The sequence below is a fragment of the Pelophylax lessonae genome, assembly GCF_965119305.1.
Source record: "Pelophylax lessonae genome assembly, chromosome: 1".
NCBI classification, from domain to species: domain Eukaryota; kingdom Metazoa; phylum Chordata; class Amphibia; order Anura; family Ranidae; genus Pelophylax; species Pelophylax lessonae.
In genome coordinates, this window is record NC_138768.1 from 595,008,555 (window position 1) to 595,025,789 (window position 17,235).

The window sequence follows — 17,235 nt, forward strand, 5'->3', positions numbered from 1 at the left end:
GACATTATAAGATTTCTTGCAGAAGACACTGGCCTCTTCACAACAGGCCAGACCTGCTGCTTCAGGGCCCCCTTTTACACCCTGCTTCTCAGTCTCTGACTTTAATGGCATGACTGTGTAATCCCCAGTGTCAAAGCCTGGACTTGAACCTAGGACGTCTGCTGTGTCTGGCAATGATTTTTTTTGCTGAGCTACTTGAGATGCTGTACAGTACCCTGTCTAATCCATTAGACAACCCTGTATTGTTCCTTGACTTCTGCTGAACCTTGAACTTTTTGCTCCTCCCATGAACTTCCTGATTTAAGCCATGTCTTTTCACTTCCTGTTTGCCCAATTATTGTGCTTTTTTCAGCTAGTATCTTGCTCTTGTCTTCCCTGCTGTCGTCCATATTTTGCTGCAACTCGTTATCAACCCTTGGCTTGGTCTTTGACTACCCTTCTGCTTGATCCTTATCTGCCTATCTGCTACTGGATTCCGGTTTGCTCACCTCCTGGTGGGGTGATCCTGAGGACTGTGACCTGGTACTAACATGCAGCAAAATCCATCTCCACCATTAGGAGCTCTGGTGACTGTATACTGCATGTGCTCAGGATTAACACTTGTTTTTTTTGTATTTTTTGAGAACCAGTCCATAAAGTTCTTTCAAAAAAGTGACAAGTATTCAAATAAGAACTGTCATGGAGGGAAAGGGGGAAAAAATAGGGGCTAACGTACTGAACACCTAATGCAAGAGCTCTTCTCAGGAGTGGAAGCCGACTCTGTAAATCTGAAGGATGAAAAGACAGAAAAGTTTCTTGAAAAAGGAGCACGCATGCCCAGGATGAGCCTTACGCATGCTCTGAAACGCGCTGTGTTTCCAGTGTCCCAGTGACATCCCATGCTATCCTAGACACTACGTTCCACTCTGCTCTCCATCCTCTTCAACTGGAATGATGTGGTACATGCCGGCTACTTCCTCCTGTCATACCGTGGTTGTTGCAGATTAGGATTAGCGTGACTCACCTCGATTCCACCGGGACATCAACTTCTACAGATGAGCCTTATTTTTATCTCCTTCCTGTGAGTTCCCAATTGTCTTTATTGTTATCCCTTGCAAAATAAATATTACACTTAGAGGGCGCTTTTCTGTCTTTTTATCCATCGGGAGCTCTGGTGAACACAAGTTAGTACCTAAAGCCTGTGTCATCTGCCAGGGTGACTGCCTGTGTACCTATCCTGCTGGTCGGTGGTAGTCTTGCTACTGCTATAGCAACTGGTCTTCGAGCCTGACCTCTGATCGTGACACTGGGTCCTAAAACATAGAGGAGTTTCTGTGATTCCTTTCCTGCTGAAAACAACAAAAGTTACATCCAGGAAGATTTATCGTACCTGGAAATCTTACTTCACCTGGTTCTAGCTCATTTAATTCAGCTGCAGAGATTACTCTGTGCCCCACATTCTGACCCTTCTACAAAAAGGTCCTGACCAAAGATTACTCTGTGCCCCACATTCTGACCCTTCTACAAAACAGGTCCTGACCAAAATCTAGCCCTTAGCACCCTGAAAGGGCATGTTTCACTATTATCCTTAGGCTTTAGCTTCACATTCCCCTAACCCAAGCTTCCCTGGGACCTTAACTTGGTGCTTTCTGCCTTGCAGAAACCAACATTTGAACCCATCTTGGATAATCCCTTGGAGGTTATTGCCAGTAAAGTAGCTTTCTGGTAGCCAACACATCTGTGACATGTGCCTCTGAACTCACGGGTCTTTCCTTTAAAAAGCCCTTCCTGATAAAGCATAATATCAAGGTTGTATTATGCCCTAGACAATCTTTCCAAAGGTGGTATCAGTGTTACATCTCAATGAAGGGTATTGTTCTGCCATGCTTGTGCCTTGCTCCTAAGCACTAAAAGGAAGCCTCTATGCATTGCCTTGACATAGTCAGAACCATTACAGTATACCCAAAAGCTGCTGCTTCCATTAGACAAACATATTCCCTGTTTGTCCTTTCCTTGGGTCCTTGCAAGGGTCACCCCACTTCAAAATCCACCATTAAATAATGGATAAGGAATTGTTGCCTACATTTGCATTCATAGCTTGGGACATCCCATGGTGTATGAATAAGTTGCCTATGTCCTGTACTGTACGATTAAGATAAGAGGTATTTTGACTTGCCTGTAAATTCCAGTACAGGACACCCTCCCTACACTCTCCTTGTTACTTTACATTGCTTGCTACAAATCTGAGAATGAAGAGGAGGTTTATAGGGGAGGTGCCCCTGGGGGGGGGGGGGGGATGAATGTTCAAAAGGTTGCCAGTGTCCAATCACTTGAAGGTACAAGCCTATAATCCCATGGTGTATGCATAAGTTACCTGTATACTGTACTGTACTCAAAAATATGGAATTCACATAATTCCTCTTTTTATTGCAATACTCATGCACGTATGTGAACCATGGAAAAAGTGTTGTAAAAAGTGTATAGTATACAAGGTATACTTATGTCAGGACCTGGATCACCTGCTGGTGGCATTGTAGTTCACAATGCTGCAGGTGCAGTTCTTGTGACCACCAGTGAGTGTCTCTCCCCAGTAATTAGGCTCCACCTGATGCTGGCTGCTTAAAAGGTATATAACCCCTTTCTTGATTTGCATCTTTGCTTCAGTGTTTCCTCCTTCCTGACTGTTCCTTGCACCTCTGGTTTTACTCTGTTATTCTGTACTTCCCTTTCATTTGTATATATTGTATAATAATTAGGTTTGCTAGTTAGATTTTCTGTCCCTTGGTTACTGTTTACTTATATTTTCACATGTTTTCACATTTTCACAATTGCCTTGTATACCGTTTCCTGTTGTTAGATAGGGTTTTGTTTCACTATTAATAAATCTCACTTAAATCATACTTGGTCTGATTCCTGCTTCCTTTAGTGTAGCTCACTGATCTGGTCATCCCTGCTACCACTGGTTACCTGCATTGGGTATCCCTACTATGCTATATGTAGCAATGACCCCCGAGAGGGAGGCTGGAAATAATTGGGCCCGCCTACCTGTTCAGTGGCTTCCTGCCTTGTATCTGGACCCAACAGCTCACCGACCATTCCTCCGGCAAAAAAAGGCTTCAGTCTCTAGGGTCTTCTTAATATTTTATTGCAGCACTCTAATACAGGAGAGAGTTTAAGGTTGCAGGATACCCAAAAGCACAAAATAAGGGGACAGATAACTGAATCAGCCATAGATCCTATGAGGGTGACCTCTACAAATAAATTCTGATGGACAGAGAAAAGCCAGATAAATCTCTATTCCTAAAAGAGCAAATGACATTGTTCCTCAAACCAAAATCTGACTTCTGTCTCTCTGTAAGCAAACAAAAATACCTGAGTCTCTGGTCAAAGATCACTCTTCTTAAGTCCAGAGGGCAGCTTGACTCCTCACTCCCCACTCCTGTGTGACCCTCTTCAAGCAAGAGTATCTCTGTTCGGCCTAGCTTCTTTCAGGCATCTGCTCAAGCCCTTACTTGGTTTTCAGGGCCTTTGGCACTTAGCACATGCTGGGGCCAAAGCTCTGACAGGGTTTTTTTTTTACACAGGCCTCCTCCCCGGTGAAGCCAAAATTTTCTTGCAAACATTTACTATCTCCCCAGACCATGAATATGGCTGATTGTGGATTAAGTGAGTCAGATAGTTTCATGACCTAGGGATTGATTGCCCTTCTCATAACTGATTGCTGAACCTCCTTCAGAACCAGACTGAAGCAAGCAGGCAACACCTGGCTTAGAAAAACCTGCAGAACCCAGAAAAGGTAAACATTAGCTCAGGCTGGTTACAGCCTAGCAGTATCACATGCTTGGCATATTCAAATTAAGCTTAGTGAGGATTTTATTTAACATATTATAATATTATCCTTTTTTATCTGTGTTAAAAAAAATAACTTTATCAAGTCTATTCGCTTGTTCTTTGGGTTTTTAGGCATCTACATTAGAAAGTATTATTTAAAGTGGTTGTAAACTTCCATTGATTATTTGTAGGCTTATACGACTTACCTATAGCTACTGGTATAGGTATTAGCGTTTAGGCAATCTCTGAAAACCCTCCTTTTCAGAGAAGCCTATCCTACCCACACCTAACAAATAAATATACCTCCATTTTCTCCATCAGCCCCTTCCCCACGGTTATTGCCTTTTGTTTCACTTGACCCTCCCTTCTAGATTTTAAGCTCTAACGAGCAGGGCCCTCTAGTTCCTCCTGTTTTGAATTGTATTGTAATTGTATTGTCTTCCCTCACATTGTAAAGCACTGTGCAAACTGTTGGCGCTATATAAATCCTGTATAATAATAAAATAATAATAATACTGTAAATATCTTCTAAACATGCACCTTTCAGGAGATATTTAGTGTACATGCAGCCGATGACATCAACGGCGCATGCACCCTGAAGGAATGGCCACCCGTGCTGTTTCTTCAGAGCCCGGTGCCGTGACCAGAGGCTCCCGTGCGCATGTGCGGGATTGACGTCACGCGACTCTGTCCAGTAACACAATCGGAGTCCACGGACCCAGAAGGAAGATGGGTGAAGATGGATGCGGCCTCCAGCGGTAACACCGCATCGGTGGAGGGCTTAGTTTGAAGGTAAGTTTCACAAAATGTGCTAGTATACGATGCATACTAGCACATTATGCCTTTACTTTGCAGGTCAAAAAAAATAAAGGCAGCAGTTTTTTGTCCTCTTTAATAATATGTTTTAAATCAACTGTAAATTAAAATCTACATTAGTGATTGCAAGCTATAATACTGTAAGTGGTTGAAAGCCCATGTACCTATTAGTGTGAAACCTAACTCAATTTTCTATACTACTACTCTATGCTGGCAGTTGATTGACCCGTTCTTATCTTTTTTAATCTTTTGAACAATGTATTCTGTATTTTAAGGTTTGTACTTGCATTGAATCTTTCAGGCTAACTGCATATGTGGTGAAAATATTTGCTATGGCGTACAGTTTAGTGGGAATCGACAAAGACATGCTCTGCAACAGTTTGAAGTGGCTGGCCAGCAAACAAAATCCCAGTGGGGAATTCATAGAGTATGGGGAAGTTTATGCAAAGTCAATGCAGGTAGCATATTATTATACTATTCTACTCTTTTTCTTTTCATTTTCTAATGTATATGTATATTCATATGTGACAAGTTAATTGAGATTCCTTGTATAACCACTTAAGCCCCGGAGGATTTGGCTGCTAAAAGACCAGACCCCTTTTTTCAACTTGGCACTTCGTGACTTTAACTGATAATTGCGCGATCATGCAATGCTGTACCTAAACAAAATTTACGTCCTTTTTTTCCCACAAACAGAGCTTTCTTTTGGTGGTATTTGATCACCTTTGCGCTTTTTATTTTTTTGCGATATTAATAAAAAAAAGAAAATTTTGCAAAAAAAATGACATTTTCAACTTTGTCTTTTAAAAAATATCCAATATACTCAACTTGTGGCAAAATATAAACTATTCCATGGACTCACTATGCTTCTCAGCCAATAGCTTGGAGTGTCTACTTTGCAAAATGGGGTCATTTGGGGGGGTTTTGTGCTATCTTGAAATTTCAGGGCCTCTGAAACTGAGACGGGTAGTCAGGGGTAAAATCAGCAATTTACGCCATTAGAAAACCTGAAGATGTGGATTGGTTTTCGGGGGCACGTACACAGCTAGGCTGCCAAAAAGTCTCACACATGGGGTATCCCTGTACTCAGGAGAAGCAGCAGAATGTATTTTGGGGTGTCATTTCACATATACACATGGCATGTGTGAGCAATATATCATTTAGTGACAACTTTCTGTAAAAAAACAACAAAAAAAAATGAAATAATAATTTTCCCGACACTTGTAGCAAAATATAAAATATTCCATGGACTCACCACAACCAATGGGGGATATGCCGATACCGGATTGGCTGGCGAGCGTCGCTTCCACCTACTGAGGATTGGGAGACGCTCGTCGCCATAACCAATGGCAGACGTGCTGCGGCGGACCTCACGGCCAGTGAGCTGAGACATGGGGGTACTTAGGCGTGTGAGTTGCGTCTGGGGTCACGCCCAGACGAAGTCTATTGAGACGAAACGTTGGCGACTCCAGACGCAACGTCCACACGCCCCTTGAATCTTTCGCCGGCCTCTACTATCTTGTTGCCTGGGACAGTCTGCGGGACGCCGCACTTCCATCCCTTGTACGTATAGTGTGCTCATGTGAGATCAATCCCAAGTGTGCCACATCCCGTAATGGAAAGCTAAAGGATGAATTCCCCTTGGGGTGGGACTTTATAGGCACGTATAATAATAACTTGAAAAAAACTTTATTCAAAATATTAAATTTATTGGAATTACATATACAAAAAAGGATAAAAACATATGGCAAGCTGATAACAGATCATATGGTTATGTGGCAAAGAAATACCGCTGTATTTGAAGAATAGTGCCCGACGCGTTTCAGAGTTCCTTCTTCAGGGGCAAACTTTTAAATAGCGGTCTGTAAGTGATTAATCACAAAGTAATCAATCGTTCAGTGTGTATCAAACAAAAGATACAATTTTAACAAAATATATAGACAGTGAATGAAATACACAGCATCAAAAATCACTAGAAACTTTCATGTTATGTATTTGAACAAAAAATTGAAATGATATAACACTTACAGGATCTGCCGTATAACACTTTGAAGTGTATGCCTGCCAAGGTAAAAACAAGTAGCTGGATTGCTCTCAGTGCTGTCTAGAATGTCTTAGTAAAGGAGACGATTGATATGAAGGCGGAGTCATATCATGTAAGCACGTTCCAAAAATGTATGCCCGTCAGCAAAAAGCTGAATGGGGACAGCTGGAACCCAGAAGAATGGGAGATCTGCCAGGTGGGGAGAAAGGAATGATTACCACATCAATTGTGACAATGATTGCTTTAGTGGTAAAAATAAGCTGATTGTGCTGTATTGGTGTGTGACTGCTCAGAAAATGCTGCATACGCTCACCAAAGTTACCATAGACAAAATCTCTTTATAATTAAGTTGCTGATCATAGCAATAATGAATTGATAAATAGGTTAAACACTAGATTAAATCGCCTAGGCGGATGTGAAAGCAAAAGATTTTCCATATAAAGTGGTATTAGAGTAGAACTTATGAGCAATACAGATAGATAAGGACTGGTTGGCATTAATTGAGCAGATGCAGCATTGGTGGCAGGTAGGACAACACCATAAGCAGGACCAGTATAAAATTAGAGGGAAAATAGATTACCTTAATAGTTGTCTGGGCTGATTTGAAAGTAGTGCTTCAACCATCAGTCTTCCGGCAAGTGAGCAATGCTGATCACTGCCCGAAGGGAGGGTGTTTATATATGATAGTTTCATTGGAATTAGCTGTGTGTGATTACTCACCTTACACCTGAACGGCAGTCTCCTGGTGGGTTCCCTGGTGCGCAGCCGCCGGACAGACTCCCCACCACGCATGCGTACGCATAGAGCGGCGGAAGTCCGTGCGGCCGATGCGCTCCACCGGCACGATCACTTCCGCCGACGTGGTACGCAAGCGGAGGTGAAATGGACGAAACCAAAGAGACTCAAGAGCCAATGGTAATCGTTCAGAAGGCGGACATCACATAGGGTGCCCGCCTACCGTGCCGGGCATGTCACCGAGGCATACTGAATGATTGGAAAGAAAAGTAAACAATTCTGGGTAGGTTTAAAAAGGTGAATGGTAGAGAATAAATGAGAATGGGATATATTGGCTATGTGGATGACTAATATTGCATTATTCAAAGAAATTATATATATAAGGTAAAAGGAAGCCACAATAAGGCTATCATTCTAAACTGCAGTTAGAGAGCAGAGCAGCTAAATGCTAAGTGGACCAAACAAAGTCATTTCCTACATTACTAAATGGAATAAATAGTGACCTGAAGGGAAGGACATAAGAAACACATCTGATATAACACAATGATATGAAGATTCAATATAACAGAATGACATAAATGCCCAATAATCAAGAAATAAGGGATAAAAAAAATGTTATCCCTTATTTCTTGATTATTGGGCATTTATGTCATTCTGTTATATTGAATCTTCATATCATTGTGTTATATCAGATGTGTTTCTTATGTCCTTCCCTTCAGGTCACTATTTATTCCATTTAGTAATGTAGGAAATGACTTTGTTTGGTCCACTTAGCATTTAGCTGCTCTGCTCTCTAACTGCAGTTTAGAATGATAGCCTTATTGTGGCTTCCTTTTACCTTATATATATAATTTCTTTGAATAATGCAATATTAGTCATCCACATAGCCAATATATCCCATTCTCATTTATTCTCTACCATTCACCTTTTTAAACCTACCCAGAATTGTTTACTTTTCTTTCCAATCATTCAGTATGCCTCGGTGACATGCCCGGCACGGTAGGCGGGCACCCTATGTGATGTCCGCCTTCTGAACGATTACCATTGGCTCTTGAGTCTCTTTGGTTTCGTCCATTTCACCTCCGCTTGCGTACCACGTCGGCGGAAGTGATCGTGCCGGTGGAGCGCATCGGCCGCACGGACTTCCGCCGCTCTATGCGTACGCATGCGTGGTGGGGAGTCTGTCCGGCGGCTGCGCACCAGGGAACCCACCAGGAGACTGCCGTTCAGGTGTAAGGTGAGTAATCACACACAGCTAATTCCAATGAAACTATCATATATAAACACCCTCCCTTCGGGCAGTGATCAGCATTGCTCACTTGCCGGAAGACTGATGGTTGAAGCACTACTTTCAAATCAGCCCAGACAACTATTAAGGTAATCTATTTTCCCTCTAATTTTATACTGGTCCTGCTTATGGTGTTGTCCAACCTGCCACCAATGCTGCATCTGCTCAATTAATGCCAACCAGTCCTTATCTATCTGTATTGCTCATAAGTTCTACTCTAATACCACTTTATATGGAAAATCTTTTGCTTTCACATCCGCCTAGGCGATTTAATCTAGTGTTTAACCTATTTATCAATTCATTATTGCTATGATCAGCAACTTAATTATAAAGAGATTTTGTCTATGGTAACTTTGGTGAGCGTATGCAGCATTTTCTGAGCAGTCACACACCAATACAGCACAATCAGCTTATTTTTACCACTAAAGCAATCATTGTCACAATTGATGTGGTAATCATTCCTTTCTCCCCACCTGGCAGATCTCCCATTCTTCTGGGTTCCAGCTGTCCCCATTCAGCTTTTTGCTGACGGGCATACATTTTTGGAACGTGCTTACATGATATGACTCCGCCTTCATATCAATCGTCTCCTTTACTAAGACATTCTAGACAGCACTGAGAGCAATCCAGCTACTTGTTTTTACCTTGGCAGGCATACACTTCAAAGTGTTATACGGCAGACCCTGTAAGTGTTATATCATTTCAATTTTTTGTTCAAATACATAACATGAATGTTTCTAGTGATTTTTGATGCTGTGTATTTCATTCACTGTCTATATATTTTGTTAAAATTGTATCTTTTGTTTGATACACACTGAACGATTGATTACTTTGTGTTTAATCACTTACAGACCGCTATTTAAAAGTTTGACCCTGAAGAAGGAACTCTGAAACGCGTCGGGCACTCTTCTTCAAATACAGCGGTATTTCTTTGCCACATAACCATATGATCTGTTATCAGCTTGCCATATATTTTTATCCTTTTTTGTATATGTAATTCCAATAAATTTAATATTTTGAATAAAGTTTTTTTCAAGTTATTATTATACGTGCCTATAAAGTCCCACCCCAAGGGGAATTCATCCTTTAGCTTTCCATCCCTTGTACAACCATTTGACAAGCCTGAATACTTATGTTACATTGTGAGTACCTTTTTTAATAAATAAGATTGTAATTTTTAAACGGGATCACGCTATGGGCCTCGCTTTCTTTTTCCTTACATATTCATTTATGATCGATGAGAAATATTGAGGAGTGTTTTTCCTGCACTGATCCCTCCACGTATCCTGAGAAGTGGTCCATTTCTGAATAAGCATCCACGTAACATCAGATCTTCAGTGGTCTTGATTAAATAGCTGGGAGAGGCTGATTCATTAAGTTGATCAGCCATGGAAATCTGGTAAGCTGCTGTACTTACCCCATCACAGAGGTGTTCCCCTTCCTTCACATACCCTTAGTGTCACGGGAAGAAACCCTCCCCTTTGGATCATTACGCATGTGGATTTAGGATTTGATTTCATATCATTTTCCTTTGGGACTCATTCATTTGGACACTACCCTCCCCCCCTTTTTTCTTTCTAAATTCACATTATTGTGATTATTAGTTTTCCATTCACTTGGACACTATTTTTCATTTGTTGTGATCATTTTTTATTTCTAGCGCTACACTTATGGTTTAATATGGACTCGCCATGCCTCTCAGCAAATAGCTTTGGGTGTCTACTTTTCAAAAAGGGGTCATTTGGGGGGTGTTTGAACTGTCCCGGCATTTTATGCTCAATCTTATCCACACATCACCCACTCTTCTAACCACTTGAAAACCAAGCCTTTTCTGTGCCTTTTTGTTTACATGAAAAAATATATTTTTTTTACTAGAAAATTACTTTGAACCCCCAAACATTATATATTTCTTTAAAGCAGAGGCCCTATAGAATAAAATGGTGAATGTTGCAAATTTTTTTGTCACACGGTATTTGCGCACAGATTTTCCAAACGCAATTTTTGCGAAAAATATATATATTTTTTTAAATTTATTGCACAAATACACTATATAATTCCAATTTTTTTTGGTTAAATTTAAAAGATGATCTTATGCCGAGTTCATAGACACCTAACATGACATGCTTTAAAGCAGCGGCAACAACGTACGTACATTTTTAAAAACCTTTAAAAGTCTCTACAGGTTACCACTTTAGACTTACAGAGGAGGTCTACTGCAAGAATTACTGCACTCGATCTGGCGATCGCGGCGATACCTCACATGCATGCTGAAATTGCGGTTTACATATGACACTAGACCAACGCTTGCGTGTGCCATTGCGCGCAAGCACGGGGGGAAAGGGGGGGCTCGATTTTTTTTTTTTTTTTGCTTTTTTATGTTATTTTGACACCTTTCCTTTAATTTTTTTTTTTTTTAATCATTTTTATTGTTATCACAGTGGATTTAGATATCCCCTATGATAGCAATCTGTAGTGACAGGTACTCTTTTTTTAAAAAATTGGGGTCTTTTATACTCTAGATCTCTCCTCGGACCTTAACGCATCTGAACACGCCAAAATTGGTGTGATAAAATACTTTCCCAATGGCCCTGTTTATTTCTGGCGAAAAAGAAGTCATGAAATGCTCGTAGCCTCCGGCATCTTAGGCCATAGAGATGATTGGAGCCATTCTAATCTCCAATTAGCTCTATGGTTAGATAACTGAACCACCGGCTGCACTCTCGGGTTAACCGGTGGGACAGGAGAGCCCGAGAAAAACCACGAAAGGCTGCGGAAGGCGGCGGTGGGGGGGAGGCCCCTCCCACTGCATGTAAAAGCAGTCCAGCGGCCAATTACCTGCTAGGATTGCTTTTACATGTAAGCCGACCGCTGGCTGTAAAAAACGATACCAAGATGATGCCTAAATCTGCAGGCATCATCCTGGTACAACCTCTCAAAGTCCAGCAACGTACCAGTACATTGCTGGTCCTTGTTTGGCATATAGGTTTTTTTTTTTTCATGCAGCCTGTGGGCTGAATGGAAAAAAAGAGAACCTATCAGAAATCAGCACAGGAATAATGCGTAGTATTACTCATCATTAACCGCCCAAACAACCACCCACTGAATTTAATGATGGGTATACACGACACTATCCACGTATACCAAAATAGGATTTTAACTGCAGTGCTGAAATCAGAAAATCACCACAGCTGCTATCAGCAAAGGTATTAATATATGCTGAGCGCAAACGCTGTTTGTGTCAGAATATATAAAATCAATGCGTGGTAGCCGACGAGTACCTGCAAGAGAAACAGGTCACAAAAGAATGAAAAAACAAACAAAGTACATTAAAAAAAGTACAGTAGGAAGAGTAGAAGGACATATAAAATAGCTGACACAACAAAAGTTTTTGGATCTTCATCATTAACCGCCCAAACAACCACCCACTGAATTTAATGATGGGTATACACGACACTATCCACGTATACCAAAATAGGATTTTAACTGCAGTGCTGAAATCAGAAAATCACCACAGCTGCTATCAGCAAGTTATCCACATATGCTGAGCGCAAATGCTGTTTGTGTCAGAATATATAAAATCAATGCGTGGTAGCCGACGAGTACCTGCAAGAGAAACAGGTCACAAAAGAATGAAAAAACAAACAAAGGACATTTAAAAAAGTACAGTAAGAAGAGTAGAAGGACATATAAAATTACTGACACAACAACAGTTTTTGGATCCTTTTATTTTTCTTTCTAACTGTTTCTTCATGTCTTGATTTGGGACTGCGATCTTCCAGCTTGGGTCTCTCAAAATGTCGATGGACATCCAACATCCTTCGAGACCCTGTGTTTGTGTGCCCTACACTGTGTCGTGCTGTACCCTACACTAATACTCCACTAGTGTATGGTAGCGCTCAAAACATTCCCCGATGCAGAGACCAGGTTGGTCAGGACATTTGGGACAATAATAACGGGTGTCACGCCTAAATCCGCGCCTGCTACAGACACAACATCGTCTTTGGGGTCGTATTTGGGTAGGGATACTCGGGAGGACATAAGGAAAATGTCTCTCATGCAGCCGGCTCACTGCATCTGGAAGGGGAAGTTGGGCAGGCATGCCTCCTGGGTACAGGTAGGCAAGGATGACCGCTTCCTGGAATTCCCGGAAGGATCCAGTTCGTCCTGACGCCCTGTATAGGACAAAGGCGTTCAGCATAGCCAATTGGAAAAGGTAAACAGACACTTTTTTGTACCAGCGTCTGGCTTTACGGGCAACTAAATACGGCTCCAAAAGCTGGTCGTTAAGGTCCACCCCTCCCATGTTAAGGTTATATTCGTGGACACAGAGGGGTTTCTCCATAACGCCAGTTGCCATAGGGATTTGGATCGTCGTGTCTGCGTGAAGGGAGGACAGAACATAAACATCCCGTGTATCCTTCCACTTCACCACAAGCAATTTGTACGTTTTCAAGCAGGCTCTCGCCCCCCGACTAAGACGGGAATTTACAAGCCGTTGGGGGAAGCCCCGGCGATTAGGTCGCACGGTGCCACATGCGCCAATTTGTAAATCAAGCAGGTGACTAAATAGTGGCACGCTTGTGTAAAAATTGTCCACGTACAAATGGTACCCCTTTCCGGATAAGGGTGACACCAAGTCCCAAACAATCTTACCGCTGCTCCCTATGTAGTCTGGGCAGTTCGGGGGCTCCACAGTGCTATCTTTTCCCTCATAGACCCGGAAACTAACTGTATAGCCTGTGGCCCTGTCACACAATTTATACAGTTTGACCCTGTATCTGGCACGCTTGCTGGGGAGGTACTGTTTGATAGCAAGACGGCCAGTAAATTTAATCAGGGACTCGTCAACGCAGACAACTTGTTCGGGGGTAAACAAGGCTGCGAACCGCTGATTGAAGTGGTCTGTGAGGGGCCGAATTTTGTGGAGCCGATCATATGCAGGGTCTCCCCGAGGACGACAGAGTTCATTGTCGCTGAAATGCATAAATCGCAGAATTTGCTTGTATCTCCCCCTGGACATGGAGCCAGAGTACATGCGCATATGGTGAACTGGGCTAGTGGACCAATATAGCCGCAATTCACTCTGTTTAGTTATGCCCATGTGGAGGGAAAGGCCCAGAAAGATTTTAAAATCGGAAACCGTAATAGGATTCCAGCCGAATGGTCTGGCAAGGGGCGAATTTGGGTTGGCGGCGATAAATTGTTGTGCATATAAATTTGATTGATCCACAATAGATCTGTAAAGATCTTCCGTGAAGAACAGCTCAAAAAAGTTCAGGGGCGTAAAACCAGCTGTCTCCATGTGGATTCCAGGTTGGGCAGTGAATGGGGGAAGTACTGGCGCTGTAGAATCAGTGGGTTGCCAATTGGGATATGCCAGCGCATCAGGGAGGGCACTATGGGCTCTACGGGCCTGTCTTCGAATACGCGGTGGCTGCGGGCCACTACTCGTGCTAGCCACCGCACCAGCTTCAACTGCACTTAGGGGACTCGCCACGTCACCAGGTGTTACTGCAGTGCTGGTTGTACTAGGTCCAGGGTGTACTAGGCCGCTGGCGCTTGCCAGGTCGCCAGAAGGATGAGCGGCACTAGTAACCACACTCTGCTCCATACGAGCACCCTGCGATTCCTGCATCTCAACAACTCCAGAATGGGGTCGGGTACGCCTGGGTCTAACAGGGACCCATCTGTCGTCGGAGCTATCTGTCAGGGAACCGCTGCTGTCATCTGGTTCGTATACTGACCCTGATTCTGCCAGTGAGGCTTCCCCATCGCTCTCACTTGACATGGTCATTAAACTATAAATAGCATCATCACTGTACACACGTTTGGTCATTTTGGTAACTAAATTTACCTGTACAGTGATGCGACTCATAGGTAATAAAAGCACCTGGTTGTCAAGTACTATTTCAAGCGCTACCAAAAAAACTGCTAATGCTAGCAGGGATCAGGCCTGACTCTGCTAACACAGCAGTTTTGTGTGTTGTGTTTTTTTGCAAGTGACAGTAATCTATTGATTACTACACTTGCCTGGGTGAAAGGGTTAAACGCAGGTGCTGGCAGGAATCAGTGCTGATCGTGCAAACACCGCGTTTTGGGAACCCTAAACTATGGGGGCGCTAGTATAGTTCTGATCAGATCAGATATTGATCTGTTCAAACACTATACTAGAAATGGAAGTGTATGTGCGTGCGTGCATGCGTGTGTGTGTGGTAATCAAGGAGTTATTTCTAAACTATCCGCCGGGGATCTGGGGGGAGGGTGGCGGGGACCATAAACCTCCTTTGGGAAAGAAACTAGCTCGCTAGCGCAACCTCAAGTCACAATCACGCTAATACAAAATACAGTAAAAACAGTATATTATGTGTGTATTAGTGCTAATGTGACAGAGGGTGTAGGGGTTAACTGGATGTGATCAGGGGGGGATCAGGGGGTTAAATCTTTATTGGAAGGGGCTGGCCGGTATCCTACGGATAAAAGAAACGGTGGCAAGCGCTAAACCTGGTCACAAGTCACACTTATACGGGTATATAGAAAATGCTATATACTGTATACAGTGTGTTGTGGCAGGGGGTGTAGGGGTGATCAGGGGGGAATCAGGGGGTTAAATCTTTATTGGGCGGGTGGCGGGGACCCTAAACCTCCTTGGGACAGAAACTTAGTCGCCTGCGCTAATTCTGATCACAATCACACTAATACAAAAATACAAAAACACTGTATATTACGTTTGTATTAGTGCTGATGTGACAGAGGGTGTAGGGGTTAACGGCGGTGATCAGGTGGGGGTCAGGGGGGATCAGGGGTTTAAATCTTTATTTGGGGGGGTGGTGGGTAATTTAAGTGGAAAAGGGGGGGCCGCAAGCGCTAGACCTGACCACAAATCACACTTATACGGGTATATAGCAAAATGCTATATACTGTGTACGGTGTGTGTTATGGCAGGGGCTGTAGGGGTGATCAGGGGGGGGGTCAGGGGGTTAAATCTTTATTGGGCGGGTGGCGGGGACCCTAAACCTTCTTGGGACAGAAACTTAGTCGCCTGCGCTAATTCTGATCACAATCACACTAATACAAAAATACAAAAATACCGTATATTACGTTTGTATTAGTGCTGATGTGACAGAGGGTGTAGGGGTTAACGGCGGTGATCAGGGGGGGGGGGGGTCAGGGGGTTAAATCTTTATTAGGGGGGGTGGGGGGTAATTTAAGTGGAAAAGGGGGGGTCGCAAGCGCTACACCTGACCACAAATCACACTTATACAGGTATATAGGTAAATGCTATATGCTGTATATAGTGTGTGTTGTGTCAGGGACTGTAGGGGTTAATCGGGGGGGGGGGCGATCGGGGGGTAAATGTGCCTATCTAAGTGTAGTACTTACAATTGGCGCAGTACTTACAATTAGATGTGCTCTCCTCTCACGCTGGATCCAAAAAGACCGTTGGGAGGGGAGGGCAAATCTTCTCTAAGCCTGTGTTTACATTTCACAGGCTTAGAGTGACACTTGATTGGGTAGGACCGATCAACAGGTCCAGACCAAAAATGATTGGCCTGGACCTGATGACTGATCGGTTCTGACCCCAATCGAGTCATCGGCGGGACCTCGGGTGCGCGCGCGCGCGCACCAGAGCGGCGAAGGCTAGTGACGTACCGCTACGTCACTCTGCCTGGCCGGGGCTGACCGCCGCAGTATATAGTCGTGCGGCGGTCGGCAACCGGATAAAATAGAGAACCACATAAAGTATCCATGATACTCATTATAAGTATACCAAATTATAATGACCTTTGGTTCCAATTTTGTCATGCCAAATACTTTCTGATGTCAGATTGTTATTACTTTTGTATTTAACAGACTGTGCTTTGCCAGCTTTACTAACCCATTTGTATACATGGGCAATTCAGCAACCAAATGAAAGCTTATCATAAGACAGGAATTGTTCATGTTATCTGTCAGTCAGATCAGAAAATGGAAACTCCCTGAGAGTATAAATCAACAATTTTAAGAGTTAACGTGTATGTCAAGCCAACACTTTCTTCATTTTTTTAATAAAGTAGGGAAGTGTTAAAACCCCTGTCTGATTTTTACTGCTGTTTTGAGCTCCAAGATTTTTCCTCACTTTCTACCTTGCTTACAATGTTTTTGACAGACAATGAATGAGAGCTGATAAAAGGGTTTTTACTTTGGTCTGTGTGGTTGTTGGAAAGATCCCCTTGCATTTTGCCCAGTGAAGAGGTAGCAGGATGGGACATTTGTCAGGTTTTTTTTTGTCAGCAGCCATCTGTCATCGTGAATAACGTGGAGCTGCATCGCTGAATGACATGACTCACGATGGATGTAAATCGTGGGACTTTTATTTTTTATAAAGGACTTGTCAAAGGTTTGGGCGTGTTTATTTCTAGGGTGCTATGTACCCCTTACTCATGGGGGGGGAAGGCTAGTATCTGGGGGCCTCTATCTTTTTAAAGGGGGTTTCTAGATTCTGATAAGCCCTCCACCCAGAGACCCCGATAACCACTGGGCCAGGGTTGTGGGGAAGAGGACC

The 17,235-nt window shown here is 43.0% G+C and overlaps 1 protein-coding gene across 1 annotated transcript in view; it reads left to right on the plus strand.

Moving 5' to 3' along the window:
- LOC309555844 (complement C3-like) overlaps positions 1 to 17,235 on the plus strand; it is a 362,933-nt gene that overhangs the window by 246,720 nt on the left and 98,978 nt on the right. The window contains exon 26 of the mRNA XM_082258010.1: positions 4,928 to 5,084. Within this exon, the coding sequence (XP_082114136.1) occupies positions 4,928 to 5,084 (157 nt within the window). The remainder of the gene's footprint in view (positions 1 to 4,927; positions 5,085 to 17,235) is intronic.